General features: G+C 40.9%; 1 protein-coding gene across 1 annotated transcript in view; it reads left to right on the top strand.

Annotated features, from left to right (window-relative positions):
* Positions 1–16,085, top strand: part of CTNNBL1 (catenin beta like 1) — a 161,373-nt gene that overhangs the window by 31,506 nt on the left and 113,782 nt on the right. Inside the window, exons 2-4 of the mRNA XM_044263053.1 lie at positions 1,922–2,110; positions 5,869–5,975; positions 15,759–15,898. Coding sequence (XP_044118988.1) covers positions 1,922–2,110; positions 5,869–5,975; positions 15,759–15,898 — 436 coding nt within the window. The remainder of the gene's footprint in view (positions 1–1,921; positions 2,111–5,868; positions 5,976–15,758; positions 15,899–16,085) is intronic.

Genomic DNA, 16,085 nt, shown 5'->3' with positions numbered 1-16,085 from the left:
CTTTTTCTCAGTGCCGACCAGTGATGATGACAATAGATTCTTATAATTTTTGTATTTATGGAATAGAGTGTTATATGAAATTATAATCTATCTCATGGAGGCTAGGAACAGAGTGAAAAATAGCAGGTGGTAACCTACAAACCTAATTGTCTAATGTGAGTTTTCTAAGCAATGTCGTATGCTTAGACTTACTGGCACACCTGGTATGTGGAACCAGCAGGGTATGTGACTATAGAGGGAAATGACTTTGCACCATTGGGATAGTGGAGTTCAGTAGCAGTGTGGGTTATAAGCCACAAGGTGAGATGCGTAACGTGTATAGTAGAAATTTGTCTCTTATCACCACCAAACAACTTAGCAGGTTGGCAGGAAATGTGGCATTCTTCTCTGTTGATCCTAATAAATCATGTTGCACCTAGCACACTATTAGTGTGTAGTTATCACACACTATGTGTAGTTATCATAACATATAAAGAAAAGTTCATTGAGCCTAACACAGATGTCTTGTATTGAGGAAGACAGAATCATGTGAATTACCTTATAGTAATAATCTTTTCTGTTTGTTTAGTACTGTTGTCATTTGCGTTCTTTTTTTTTTTTTTTTTTTTTTAAGACTTTATTTGAGAGAGAGAGAGCATGCATGAGCCCGAGGGGGAAGGTGAGGGTAGTAGAGGGAGAGGGAGAAACAGATTCCTCACTGATCAGGGAACCCAATGCAGGGCTCCATCCCAGGACTCCGGGATCATGACCTGAGCTGAAGGCAGATGCTCAACGGACTGAGACACCCATATGCCCCTTGTTTACCAAGCATTCTTTCACTGAAGTTTGCACCTTGTAGTACAAACTACCAGTTATGAATAAGTTCTAGGAACCCAATGTATAGCAGAGTGACTATAGTTAGCAATACTAACAAATGTAATCATTTTTCAATATATACATGAGTCAATATCACATTGTATGCAATGGTATATGTCAATTACATCTCAGTGAAGCTGAAGAAAGAATGGTAAAAATACACACACATAGAAGCATCCTTTGAAGTTCACAGAGAAAAAGGCTATAATTTCCATTTGCCATTTGAAGATGAGGAAGCGAAGGTATAGTGAGGTTAATGACGTGCCCAGAGCTGCACCAGTAGTAACCTGAGCTGCTTGGAGACATTGGGCTCTTTGATTCCTGGTGCAGTGCTGTCTGTCCTCAGTTCTGAAGCCCATTCCAGTAGTGTTTCATTTTATTCCAATTTAATGGAAGGCCGCTGTTAAGAACTCCTCCGTGGACTGCAGTGTCAAAGGCAAAACGAGGACCTAACAGTGTGGCAGCCAGAGCCCTGGACCAGAAGTCAGGAAGTGCTGATTGTGTTTTCAGTGCTGCTGCTGGCTTTGTGACTTTGGGTAATACTACCTCTGGCCATTACTCTACCCAGCTCTTCCGTAAAGTAGGACTTCGGAGTGCAATAGACCCTTGGATGTTACATATGTAATCTTCTCTGTACGGAGTACTTGTGAGTGACTGTACTCTTTCTTAGACGTGAATTAAAACCTTGCAAAGGGTTTGGTGTTGGGGATTGTATCATAACTAGTAAATTGAGCCTAACCCATCTCAAGAGTGTCTGTGTTCCATGTGATTTCTGTATACACAGCAACTTTTGTGAAGTGATAAAACTTTGCATATTAAAAAAATTCTGTTAAAAAAAAAAAAGCCAGCTCCCTTGTGGGAGACTTCAGTCATATATTTATAGAATCACTACGGGTCTGAAGAAATGGTCATTTCTTGGACCACTTGGAGCTTCATTTTGTGGGAGAAATCATACTGTGGAGCTTTTCATTGGTGAATCCTTGAAAGCTTCTAGAATGTATGCTATGTGTGCCCTTCTAGGTCTTTTCCAGCTCTGGAATCCCATGTTTCTTTTTTTCTTTCTTAGCCCAACAGGGGCACAAAACGTCCCCGGGATGATGAAGAGGAAGAGCTGAAAATGCGTCGGAGGCAAGCTGGTCCCCGAGACCGCGGCCGCTATCGGGAAGAGGAAATGACGGTGGTAGAAGAAGCAGATGATGACAAAAAGAGACTGCTGCAGATTATTGACAGAGAGGGCGAGGAGGAAGAGGAAGAGGTAAGGTGGCAGGCTAGGCTGGCCCAGACTCAGTGGCTCTAGACTGTCATTTTAGGTCAAATCCTTAATTTCTCTGAACTTTGCAGCTTCATCTGTAGAATAGGGTTAAGAATACTTACTGCACAGTGTTGACATGAAGGGGAAGTGTGATAATGGAGTTGGAAAGCATTTTCAAATTGTGAAGATCATTTTTAAAGTATTCTGGATTACGTGTCCTAATCGAGGCCCGAGCACTGAACTGTGGGGCTGTTGCTGTTGACTGGGGAGGGTCAGGGAGGCCTCCTAGACTGGACACATGGACGGCACTTCCATTTTTTAATGTAGTCATTAGTCTTTGAAAGAGGAGCAGAATTTTATCAGACTGGTGAAAGAAGGCTTTTCAGTTGAGATGGCATTAGCAAAGCAACAGAGGTGGAGAAGTTCAAGGTGGAGGTAAGAGATTAGGTATTTAGGTGTAACTGAAAAAATACAGTTTTGGAAAAGAGGTGCTATTTGCTCGTCCTCAGGATGCCTTAATGCGTACTCATTCCTACCTCTGGACCTTTTTTCTTCTGTGCCCTTTGTGGAATGCTCTTCCCCTAAGGCTTTGCATGGTGGGATTCTTCTCATTTGGGTCTCAGTTCAGATGTTTCCTCCTCAAAGAAACTTTTCCTCTCTCTGAGATAGACATGTAAGTCATTCTCCTACACCTTGGTCAGTATATTTTCTTCATGGCGCTTACCGTGATCTGAAATCCTGGCTTGTTTATTTTCCTCATTTGCTATCCTCTTCTTCACCTTTTAGGCAAGGAGGGACTGGCTCTGTTTGTTCACAGCTGTATCTCTAGCACTCAGTGCAGTGCCTAGCTCTTGGAGGGCCTTAATAAATATTTATTGAATGAATAAATGAAGCTAAAAAGAGTAGAGGTAAAATACCAGTGATTAAAAATAAAATGACCTTACCTAAGTGTCTTTTTATATCCTTAAGTGTTAACTTGTATGTTATTTCACTCTGGCATTTTGTTCAATATGAATTATGGAAATAGATTCTTAAGAGCCAGCTGTTTTCTGGTTCCCTGAAAGACATGATGCTAAGTTTGGATTTAAAAAATGAAGCTGGAGTGTGAATCTGAGAAAGAAAAAAAAAAAATGGATTCATATTCCAAAAAGGTCTTTACTGTGTTGTGACAATAACTCTCTCCTCATTAGGATTCGTACCAGTGCTAATTTGGGGTCTGCCCCTAAAAGATGGTGACACTTTGGAAATCTGTGGTGGGAGACAGTCCTGAATTTCGTCCCTTGAGGGCAGTAACCCTGCTGGCTTAGACAAACAGTGTGTATAGCTCATCCTCCCTTCTTCCTTTCCTCTCCACTCCCCCTTCTTCCCTTTCTCCCTCCCGCCCTCCTCACTAGCTTCGGCTCAATCTGTTAGCCCTGCAGCAGCAGTTAATTGGCAGGTATAATTCCCATGTAGGGCAAGGCTGGTACTGGAGGATTAGGATAGTAGCTGTCATGGGTAAGTGGTTTCTAGCCTGGGAGACAGAAATGTAGTGTGGGACCAGGCCTTCTGTTAAGGGACAAGGGAAAAAGAGATCGCTTTGTAAAAATGACACATGGAAGACTGCAAGTCCAGGAGTTATTTTCTCACTGCCACCAAAGTCCCATTTAATGAAAAACAAGTGATGTTTGCCCCTGTAAAGTCACGTGGACTTGTAAAATATTATTGTCCTTTTTGTGCTACATCACCAGCATTCATCTTTCTGAAATCTCCTTCTGGTTTCTGACATTGAGCTATTGGAGATACTGCTGTGGTCGATGACTAAGACGGATAATTCAGTTTTCCCCCAGCGTTGGAGGGAAATTAAAGGAGGGAAGGCCAAACCCTGGAGAGGCTAAGATTTGGGGGATCCTGTGAGAGCTGTACTATTAAACCATTTTTTCTACAGAGTGGGCAAGATGTTAGCTAGGGGAAAGAAAAGAAGTGGAGATTGAAGTTGTTTGAAAGTGACTTAACCCTTCCTAAAAATTTAGATTACGTAGTGAAATCCATGTGGCACATTGGATACATCATCCCTGTTGCTAGTAGAACAATAAGGGTTTACATTAATGTAGCGTCCTTTCGTTTGTACAACAGTTTATGCCCATCTCTATAGGTCATCTCCATGACCTTGAAAGAGACAGGTAATATTTTCCCCCTCCATCTCTCCCTGCCTGCTTGCCTTCCTTCAGCACATCTTCCCTGGGAGCTTGCTATGCGCCAGGCACTGTGGTGGGCACTGGAGAGTCAGCAGTGAACAAGTAGACATGGGCCACCAAAAGGGGTGTTTTGGAGAGATTGTCTGGTTGGGGGTTGGAGATTGTCTGGGCTAGATCCTGCCAGACCTTCTTTACATGGGTCATGTGAAGGATTTAGAATTTTATTCTGAATGCCAGGTGGTTGAATTGAAGGACTTGTGAGGTAGAGTCAATTGGACTTGGTGAGGGTTTGAGGATTATATTCAGCAAAGTAATATTGCCATGTGGCTAGTGAGTAGTGAAGCTTGACTCTGAGTCCTGACTGAGCCGGGGCACTGAGTTCAGTTTCTGAAATTTCTTTTTATGCTACAGATAACTGGGCATGGGGTGGGAGTCCAACAGAGGCCCTCGGGGTCCAGGAGTCATTGATAAAATCTAAGAAATCTGTCATGCCCAAAATGAATTTATAAATAACTCCTACATAAAACCCGATATATATTGGCTAACTGAACATAAAAGAAAACAAAACAAAACCAAAAAACCCCAACATATGAACATTGAAATTTAATAAAATAATATCTAACACTTTTGAGTACTTATACAATTATGAGATGATTCAGTGCTTTCCAAAAGGATCTGTTTCTGGTTCTCTTAATAGCAGTCTTTGTATTGCTTTTAGTTGTAAGCTGTGGTCAGTGGCCACAAAAACTGTGAAGCCAGGAGCTGGGTGTAAGAGAGGCAGAGTGCATCGCAGCACGTGACTGTAACCTTGAAATGGAGCGGAGGAGAAAACATTCCTGAAATCTTAGTGTCGATTTTTTGGGGGGAAATGATTCTGTTTACAAAAATTCATTTTATTTACCTCTGTAGTTATTATTACAGTGTTTGAAATAAGAACACTGTATGGTCTACTAGTTTTTTATGTCTCCCCTGAGTGAGTTTCCTAAATTCTTGATGCTGTATTGGGCCTCTCTGATTTCCTTCTCAGCAGCTAGTAAGGACCCAAAACAGTAATGTGTAAGAAATGCAAAGCTGTGACTGTTGCTATTTAACAAGCATTCTTAAGGTATGAGGCTGTGAGTTGGATTTGGCCTGTGGACTGGAGTTTGCTGACCCCTGGCCGGGGCGGAGGAAAGATTGAGGTCTGCTGTCACTGACTCAGGGTTTGACCTTGAACACGTTCTTTTAAACCTGAGAGTTATCTTACCTGTACAACAAGAAGGATGGGTAAGTATTAAATAATACTATCTAATATTGTTGTTTATTCCATGCCATACAGTATGCTCATGAAATATTTGTTGAATGAGCTGTCTTTCAAACCTTAAACTGAGCTTCCTGAGCTAGTTGTGAGACAGTGATACAAAGTAAAATGTGATATAAACCCTTAAACTTCTTTCCAATGGGGGAGATAAGTATGTACTGTATATTTAACCCAGAAATGTGAGTGGCAGAATACCATTTAAGAGCTGGGGAAAACAAGTAGTGATCAGTGAATCAGAAATTCCTTTGGACTGAAATTGTTGCTGTTTGTTCCCTTTGTACCAGGAGGAACCACTAGATGAGAGCTCCGTGAAGAAAATGATCCTTACATTTGAGAAAAGATCTTACAAAAACCAAGAGTTACGGATCAAGTTTCCAGATAATCCAGAGAAGTAAGGCTCTGTTTTGCTGAACCTTCTTTCCTCCTATGTGTTGTGCTTGTTGTTTTTGTTTTGTTTTTTGTTTGGTTTGCCTGCTTTGCATTTGTGATTTGTGTCAGGAGTTCCAGCACAACACACCTTTTGGGAAATCACTGCAAACACTCAAGGCTCTGAGCCAGTGGTATTCGAGGGTACACCGCAGGATCAGCAGGAGGGAAAGACAGATCAGTCAGACTCTGGAGAAGTTCATGCATAGGCTCCTTGTCTTTTTTCTTCCTGGGATACACGCAGACATGTTCCTTTCTCCAGCAGTGAAATACATCGACTTGTGTGGTGTTTCTGTCCAGGGAAGCCCATTTGAGTGAGACTAAAGAGTCCGGGATATTTATTGAGGACAAGTTACGTAGGCCTTCTCTGTCAGCAATGACTATCAAAATTCTACTCTCCCAGAAGGAAAGCAGAAGTTAAATGCTCCAGGTAAGCAAAACCCCCTTACCACTTAGGGAACCTTTCAAAAGCCAAGTTCCCAGATGCCAACCTAGGACTAGAGTCTTCTAAAGATCTGGACTACTAAGTTAGCTCTTTTCTGTATTGTTCTTCTCAAGGCGCAAAGAAAATGGACCATGCCTGTCATCAGTGATAGCTTTACTGGTGAGAAAAATGTTCAAGGCTTTGCAGTTAGACAGATATGGGTGTGATTCCTATGTGACCTTGAATAAGTCGCTTCTCCTTTCTTAGTCTCAGGTGTCTCATCTGCATAAAGAATACCTCCTTCACAGGGTTATTGTGAAGACTGAGCGAGAGTGATGGCAGGTGTTTAGCTCAGTGCCTTGCACACAGTAGGTGCTCACGAAATGACAGCTCATGTGATTTTACCACACCTGTGCCTCCATGTGCTGTGTGGTGCCATCATGAGGAATCTGGTGTCTTCTAGTCCATCCTGATGAGTACTGACATGGAAAGAGCACCTGTATGTGACCAAAAAAATCAAGGTGTGGAATATATACAGTCTGATTTAGGTAGGGAAAAAAATGAATTCTAACTAAAGGAATTTTCATATTTATACAGATTTTAATGTTCTAAATCTCTCTTCCCTCCCTGTCTTTCTGCCTCTTAGGACGTACACTTTTAATGAATCTTAATAGACCCAAGGCCTCTAGGCAATTAAGAGTTGAATCGGGGGGCACCTGGATGGCTCAGTGGGTTAGGCCGCTGCCTTCGGCTCAGGTCATGATCTCAGGGTCCTGGGATCGAGCCCCGCATCGGGCTCTCTGCTCAGCAGGAAGCCTGCTTCCTCCTCTCTCTCTGTCTGCCTTTCTGCCTACTTGTGATCTCTGTCTGTCAAATAAATAAATAAAATCTTTAAAAAAAAAAAAAAAAGAGTTGAATCGTACAGTCTTTGTACTCCAGTTTATAGGGTACTAGGGAGACTGACTATAAATGCAGGGTAGAAGGAAATACACTTTAAAAGAGATACAAGCAGAGGGCTGTGGGAGCATAGGGAAAGAAACCATGAATACCAAGTTGGGGGCAAGTTGAGGGCTTCACAGAAGAGGTGGTATTTGAGCTGGGCCTTGAAGATTGATTTTTATTTTAATAGGCAGAAAAGAACCTAGAAAGGTCTGCCAGGCAGTGTGATTAGCATGAACAAAGGCACAGAGTCTTCTTGGCAACCTAGTGAGGCTCATGTGATTCAGTATGTCCTCTCTGTGCTATAGGTAAGGAGGTGTAGGGAGAGGAGAGCCTTGTTACCAGACCCAGGCCACAACCGTCTTCAACAGGAGTAGCAGCTTGATCAGAGCTCAGCCCTCCCAACATGAGAGACCTGTCAGTTTAGTGCTGACCTCTACCATGTAGGAGAACTGTGTCTGTGTGTCTGTATATGTGCGTTTGATTACACAAGTAACACACGAGCAGGCTGTCATTATAAAAAACACCAACCATGCATAGGTTAAGTAAAAAATGAAAGTTCTCCTTCACTGTACAGACCGCCTCTCCATTTCACTCTCCAAAGATCGTCTCTGAGTTTTCTTTTAGATTGTTTTCTGTACATACATTTGCATATGGAAGCCATTCCCCTACCTAAATCATACTGTACATATTCTGAGCCTTGATGGTTTTACCTACATGACAGGAGATCTTTCCATGCATGTTTACCTTATGTTTTGTGACTGGTGTGGAGTGTTTCATGGTGTGAAGATACCGCAATTTATTTACAGTTTTTTCTTTGGATAGATATTTGGTTATTTTAAATACTGACTTTTGTGAACGATGCTGCAGTGAACCTCCATTTACATGTGTCTTAGTGCACATTATTTCTGTGGGATAGATACCTAAGTGTTAAATTCCCAGTTGAAGAGAATGTATTTTAAACTTTGAAAGCTCCTGCCAGATTTCACATCCTGGCCTTTTATTCTCCCACCAGGAGGTCTCTTTCCCTAAATTCTTGCCCACGGTGAATGTGATCAGTTTTTAACATTTTTGTCATTTGGTCTATTATTTCTTTACTCAGTGGTTTTCCTGCATTAGACTCCATGTGCCTTTCAGGAGGTAGACTGTGTCTTGTTTGTTTCTGTTTGTAGTACCTAGCACAGTACCTGCCATACTGGAGGTGCTCAGTAAATATGAGTGATCTTACACAGTTGAGGTCATCCTTACTACATTCCCATTGCTTGGAACCTGAAGATACAGTATGAGGAAGCTGTGCTGTAGGTTGGTAACACTAGAAATTTAAGAAACACAGTACTTCTTGGAATGCTAATGTTGCCTTTGTTGGCTTGTAGGTGTACTTCTGTCAGTGTAGAACACTGAGTTTCTGTGGGTTATATTCACCATCTACATCTTAGGTACCACAGATGCTCCAGTGTTACCATTTATAAAGTGTTTCTAAGAAAATATTTTGTTTAAAAAACAAAAAACAAAAAAACAGCAACAGTAGTGTTTTCCATCCAAATTTATACACTATTTTAGTTTTTAAGTCACAACATTTGAAAATTGAAATTTTGCGTAAAGAACGTTTTTTTTCATATCCAAAAGCAGTTAGGAAACTACATTGTGTTTTAACCTTGAGTTCTTGAATTCTTACTGGTGCAGTGTCTTTTATAATTCTCTAGACCAGTGAGGTGCAATTAAGATGAAAATTGCTAGAGCATATTTGAATGAAGCTTTCCGGTTGAGATCAGAAACATTCAGATTTATTTTCCCATATATGCAATTGTCATTTTGATTGCATACCCAAAAATGCCTCTCTTCATCTGGCTGCATTTCAGATTCAATTGACAATTCTCCTTACACAGCGTCTGCTTTGCCCTGTGCGCTCATTCTCCCAAACATCACACCGAGTAGTATGTGCCCCTTCTCTCGTCCTCTTCATTTTTGTAGGGCTAGAATTCTTTAGGTTAGTAGCTCAGGACCCCTTTGTACTCTTAAAATTTTTGAGTACCCCAAAGTGCTTATCTTAGGAAATTTTAGAATATATAAGCACACATTTTATTGCCCTCGGGGCAATGATAGCACCACGTGTTGTGCAGCCCTCTGGAAAATTCCACCGTATACTCCTCAGAGAATGAGAGTGAAAAAGGCAAATAATGTTTTGGATTTACCCTAAAAATAGTTTTAGCCTTATAGACTTCTGAAGGATCTCTGGCTACCTCCTACCCCACCATGGGGTCCCAGGACCACACTTTGAGAATTGCTGATTCATTTGGGTTCAAGAAACCTCATACTTCCTATGCATTGATAGCTGGTTTTGTGATTGCGGGAGATCTCGTTGGTTTCTCTTGCTTTTCTGGTATTTTTTTACTTCACTGGTCATTTGCTAACATTCACTCTTGTGGTTGAAGGAGAACATCCTGCTGGTCTGAAGCAAATGTACGTGGGCAGATGAGCACAATATTCTCTGTCATACCAGATGGAATTGATGACCCTGCCTGAGACTGGGTTACTGTTTTAATATGTTGCTCTATTGCTTTCCCATTGACCTCTAACTTGATCCTTTCTTCCAGCTATGCATCAGCTGTTTCTAAAGGTATGTCTAATCCCTAGACGGTCAGTCCTCTACAAATATTGTAGTGTGTGCTTTAAATGAGTAGGCTTATTCTTGGTCAGCCAAAAGAGAAGAACATTTTTTTAGAGCAGAGCAGACTTGAAGTTATCTAGATTTATTGAGCACCTGCTATGTGCCTGCTGTTGTTAGGCACATTACATTTATTATCTCTTTTAATCCTCACTATAATTTAGCTAGGAAGTTTAAGGAAGTTGAAGTTTAGAAATAGATTAGTTAATATTCTCTGTCTGCATTGTTCAGACTGGGGCCCTGTGCTCTGTGTTCCAGTAACAGTTCTCTTGGGCGACACTGGACATCCATACAATTAATTGCATTGAATAAATTGTTTAGATTTGTGCCTTGCTAGAAGCTCTGTGAGGACAGTAGCTGGGATTGTTTTGTTATTTGGTATTTCCTCAGTGCCCAGCACAGTGACTGGCACCTAATATATGTCCCATGAATGCTTGTTGACACACTACTCTTGGTTACACAGCCTATAAATATGGCTTGGGATATGACCCCAGTGAGTCTCATTCCCAAGCCCAGGCGTTTCCTACTATAACTCATTATTAATGTAACACTGGACCCAGTGGTAATTTTGGATGTTTCCCTCCTCATAGTTGAATTTTTGCTTATTTTGTTGGTTTTGTTTTGATAATTTTATGACTTTCAAACGTAAAAACACTGGGTTAAAACTGCATAGTTGGAAGAAGAATTTCCAAGTTGGAAGGGACTGAAAGGTACAGTCCATTCTTCCTTCTCCTTGATCTTTTTTTTTTTTTAATGTCACTCATTATTAATTACCCCAGTGACAAGGATCTAACTTTACAAAGAAACCTGTTTCATCTTTGGCAGCTCTAACTCCTAAGATTTCAACTTGGAATGAAAAAGAATTTCAACACATTTTTATGAGAGGATGTCTAGACTCCTTATAATCTCAGTTGCTTCCCTGAATTGTTTCCTTAGGTTTCGACATAAAGTATGGTTCCTAGAACAGATGTCCTAGACCTTAAGGGTCATCTGATCTGCATGCTAACTCTTAAGTTATCTTCTTCTAAGCAGGCTAAAACCACAGCAGCTTTTGTGGCAGCTACTTTCCTCTGCTCCTTGCTTTGGCAGGTATCTGCCAGATTTCTGTGGTGGACCAGGGAGTATTGCCTGGTGCTGGGCATCCAGAGATGAAGGAGAATTAGTCTCTGCCTGGCAGAACTGTCTCAGGTCTGATTTGCATTGCAGTTAAAATTGACTAAAACCATCAAGTCCTTTCTGCACATGTGCTCTCACTAAACTATATCTTTCTCACCCGTGCATTTGTACCTGACTGTGGTTCAGTGCAGTACTCCGTGTGAATCCTAGGTAATTTTCATCCTGTTGGATTTGGCCCATCATTATTGCTTGTCAGGAACTTTTTGAATTGATTCCGTCAGCTGCTGTGTTCACTGTCTCTATAAGCTTTGTGTCATATGACATTTGTTAAGTTTGCCGTTTATGTATCTTCACCCAAGTTGCTCATCAAAAACAGGCTTAATAGGTGCTTGGCTGACTCAGATGGAAGAGCATGTGACTCTTGATCTTGGGGTTGTGAGTTTGAGCTCCACATTGGGTGTAGAGATTACTTAAAAATAAAATCTTTAAAAAACAAAAAACAGGCCTAAGGATGGAGCCCTGCAGGATGCTACCAAGAGGCTTCTCTCCAGGGTGACATTCACTCATTGATTATACCCCAAGGTCCCAAACCCTTTCCTTGCACTCAGCATGACTTTGCTTAGACTGTTAATGCCCTTGCCAGTTCTTCCCAGTGAACTGTAAAAGTCTTTTGTCAAGTTACTCCCTAGTACTCATGTAAGGCAAATAAGCCTTAGAATTTACTGAGCCTTTCAGGTTCAAGGATTATACAGATCTACTGTCTCAATACCTGAATTGTACACCAGCCCTCCCAAGTCATGATTATGATTTGGCTTCCACGCCTTAGATGATAAGGAACCGAGTGATCTGAAAGGATAATCTGTTTATAAGCATAGATGAAGCAGCCTTAAAAAAACTGGTGTGGAGGAGAATCTTGAGAAAAATAATTTTGAAATTAGAATAATAAGCAGGTGAGAATAGATAAGGAAGCATTGGAAAAGAAGAACAAAGGAGTGTTTTGTAATAACAGAGATAAAATATGCCATGATAAGGTGGAAATGTGGTTGGTCCTGGCTCAGGAATTTGCAAACAAATCCATGAAATGGAGTGAAAAGCCATTTTATAATAATAAAAGATTAGAGTACACATTAAAATTTAGTGTATGATAGAGGTGGTATTTCTTCAGATCTGTGGAAAAAGGATAGATTATGGTTTGGGGACAACTGGCCAAACATTTGCAGAAAATAAAGCTAGATCTTTGCCCTATTTCATATGCTAAAATATATCTCAGAATTACTTACTCCTAAACATTTAAATATGTATAAACACAGAAGTAGTATATCGTAAAATATATTTGATCTTAGCGTAGGAAAAAATCTTACTCAAGGCACATGTAGCATAGAGTTCATAAAGGCTAAGATTTAACTACTCAGACTTTTAAAAACTTTTTTTTTTTTATAGATTTTATTTATTTGTCAGAGAGAGGGAGAGAGAGCGCGAGCACAGGCAGACAGAGAGGCAGGCAGAGACAGAGGGAGAAGCAGGCTCCCTGCCGAGCAAGGAGCCCGATGTGGGACTCGATCCCAGGACGCTGGGATCATGACCTGAGCGAAGGCAGCTGCTTAACCAACTGAGCCACCGAGGTTAAAAAGCACAGTGTGAAAATTAAAGGGCAAATATTTTTCACTGGTTTATTATTTTTTTTTTACAATATATGGCAGAGATTAATTTCCTTAATAGAGTGCTTATAAATCAGTGAGTAAGTTGAGCACCCTTATATAAAAATGGTCAAAAAGAAACACAAATAATAGTAAACATTAATAGAATTTTAACATATTATCAGAAATGCAAAATAAAAAATGTTATATTTCTTCTCTCAAATTAGAGGAGATTTTAAATAGATAATACTGGCTTTGAGGAATGTCGGGAGGAAATAGGCACTCCTGACACTGCTGGGACCTTTCTGGCAGGCTATAGCAAAATCTCTTAAGTTATTTATTCTTTCTGCCTGGGCACCTTCCTGGGAATTTATCCTAACATGGTACTGATGAATACATACATTTTAGTGTCATTTGTTATAAGGGAAAAGATTGGAAACCAGTTGAATGTCTGACAAAGGGGCGACTGGTGAAATAAATTATGATAGATCCACATAAGGAAATACCATGTAGCTTTTTAAAATGTGTTATTTAGAATAGAAATTTCAGATGGGCTTAATCTCCTATACCCACTGTGGGACTGATTAGTGGTTTCTTCTTGGAACACCGTGTTGAGAAGGATTCTGAAGTCATGTCTGGGCTAACCATGGAAGGGCGCTGGGTTCAATGAGGAATTTTGCCTTGGGAGAAGGAGTGACAGCTGCGTCTGACACTGGCTTTTCCTATTGTAGAAGAATGCTTAATGATAAGAGAAATTGTTCAGCCTATGTTAACAACAATAGCAAAAATTGAATATAGAACTGTATACTGTGTAGGCTCCTTTTTTTGGGGGGGGGGCAGGTGGGGGAGGTTAGGAGTTTAGAAAAACTACTTAAATCTACCAGAATATTACCAGTGGTTATTTCTGGTCACTGAGATAACGGATGATTTCTGTGGTTTTTTTGTTTTGTTTTGTGTTTTTGTTTTGAGAGAGAGCAAGAGAACATATGTAGGCAGAAGAGCAGAGGGAGAAGGAGAAGCAAGCTCCCCACTGAGCAGGGAGCCCGATGTGGGGCTCGATCCTAGGACCTTGGGATCATGACCCGAGCCAAAGGCAGTTGCTCAACCAACTGACCCACCTAGGCGCCCCTGTTTATTTTTTTTGAAGTTTGTCTTTTCCCAGTTTTCTATAAAAAGTAGTATTTTATAATTATAAAAAAATATATAAATGTTACGATTAAAAATAATAAGGGGGAAAAAACAATGGTAAGGATATTGTCTGCATGTTTTAAAGAATAGTCTAAATAGTCTAGATTATTTTCCTTGCAGAATGCAGATTTCTGGAGAGGTGGTCTTTGCCCAGGCCCTCAGCATCTGAATGAGGCATATGTAACTTTAAGAGTCCCTGCTTATGTTTCTTTTCTTTTTTTAAATTAAAGCATATATAAATAAAAGCATATATAAATTAAAGCATATATAAAATATAAAATTAAATTGAGGCCATTTGATTAAGCAGGCAGCTGTGGATATATAGAGACAAAAGATATAATCTCTATCTTTAAGAAGCTTGCATTCTAGAAACAAAGATAGACAAAATAATATTGGTAATGGCAGGAGAAGAAGAAATGAGAGCAAACACATAGCTTTTTATAGGCCAGGCCTTTTTCTTAATTTTTATATATTATATATATATATTCATTTATTGACTCTATACAGTAGCTCTGGGAGGTAACTTTATGGTATTATTTACAGATGAGAAACTGAGACTTAGAGAAATGAAGTAAGTGGCTAAAGTCAGGTTCAAACCCAGGCAGTCTGACTCAAAGTCTATTAAACCACCCACCACTGGGGTGCCTGGGTGGCTCAGTTGGTTAAGCATGTGACTCTTGGTCTCAGCTTTGGTCTTTTTTTTTTTTTTTCTGTTTTTTTTTTTAAAGATCTTACTTATTTATGTATTACAGAGGGAGTGAGCATGTGAGCAGGAGGAGGGGCAGGGAGAGAAGGAGAGGGAGAGGGAAAGAATCTCAGGGAAACCACACTGAATGCAGAGCCTGACATGGGGCTTGATCTCAGGGTCATGAGTTCAAGCCCTGCATTGGGCTTCATGCTGGGCATGGAGCCTATTTCAGCAACCACCACCACCACCACCACAACAACAACCACAACAACATCACCACGGCTTCCCTTCAGTTACTCTCAAGTCGGGTATTGTTCAGTTGCTTTACATGAATTGGCTCACTTCTTCCTCAGAGCAAACCTTCCTGTCTTGTTCATCAAAGGCTTAGTGGGCATTTCTGATATGTCAAACACCAGGGGAGGACTGGGAGAGGTGAATGCACAACAGTTTTGTTCTTAGCGCCTGGGCACAGGTTTGTTGAAGGGTACGGGTGTGGAACTATGAGTGGAGTATCTGCCTTGCCATGTAAGGTGTGGTGGTGATTGCAGGGTGAGGGAGACTAGCGCTGCTTTACTGTGGGAGCTGCCCCCAAATCAGCTCACCGAAGAGAGGGTTGGTGGAAGGCAGGGTAGTTTTGGATGGCAGGAGAATCTCAGTATCTTCCTTTGGGTAAGGGGGATAACTGGCCATTGATCCGAAGTGGCAGGTAAGAGAAACCCTTTTTGGATTAGTGGGAGAACTATGTCAGGGCAACACCATGGTCATGGTAGCTAATCCACAGGACTGGTGGGTAGATCATTGAATGCTACAAAATGTTTCAGGAGCCTCTAAAATGTTTCACTCTTGTGACTGCAAGAGTAAGGGGAACCCTGTAATGAGATCTGAATCCAAGATTGATTTTTGTAATGAGGAAATCGATTTCTCAAGGAAATTGTGTGACAGTATGATGTTTGGATGAGTGTACTTCCTGGTTGGTCTGTTGCAGACACTTTGACAGATTGTTTCCGTGTCTGGATTATGTTGCTGTTTGCTCCTCAGTGCTGATGGTACCCCTTTCCTTTCACTGATGCTGTCTTGTTTTCCCCTCCTAGGTTTATGGAATCTGAGCTGGACCTAAATGACATCATTCAGGAGATGCATGTGGTGGCCACCATGCCAGACCTGTACCACCTTCTGGTGGAGTTGAATGCTGTGCAGTCTCTCCTTGGGTTACTTGGACACGATAATACAGATATCCTTGCAGATCTGTTCTCAGTAGGAAGGCTGACAGGGTGAGGGAATACTGTTTACTCTCTTCTGTCTGTCTCTGCTGATGTCTGCTGTCACGTCTGGTGTTCTATTTTCATTCTAATTATCTCCCATCTTGAAACACATGCTGCTCTTTACTCATTTGAAAATCTGTTTTTATCTATGAATAA

Source organism: Neovison vison, chromosome 8 (genome assembly GCF_020171115.1).
Source record: "Neovison vison isolate M4711 chromosome 8, ASM_NN_V1, whole genome shotgun sequence".
NCBI lineage: Eukaryota > Metazoa > Chordata > Mammalia > Carnivora > Mustelidae > Neogale > Neogale vison.
Note: the sequence above shows the minus strand (reverse complement) of the source record. Positions and strands in the feature narration are given on the sequence as shown.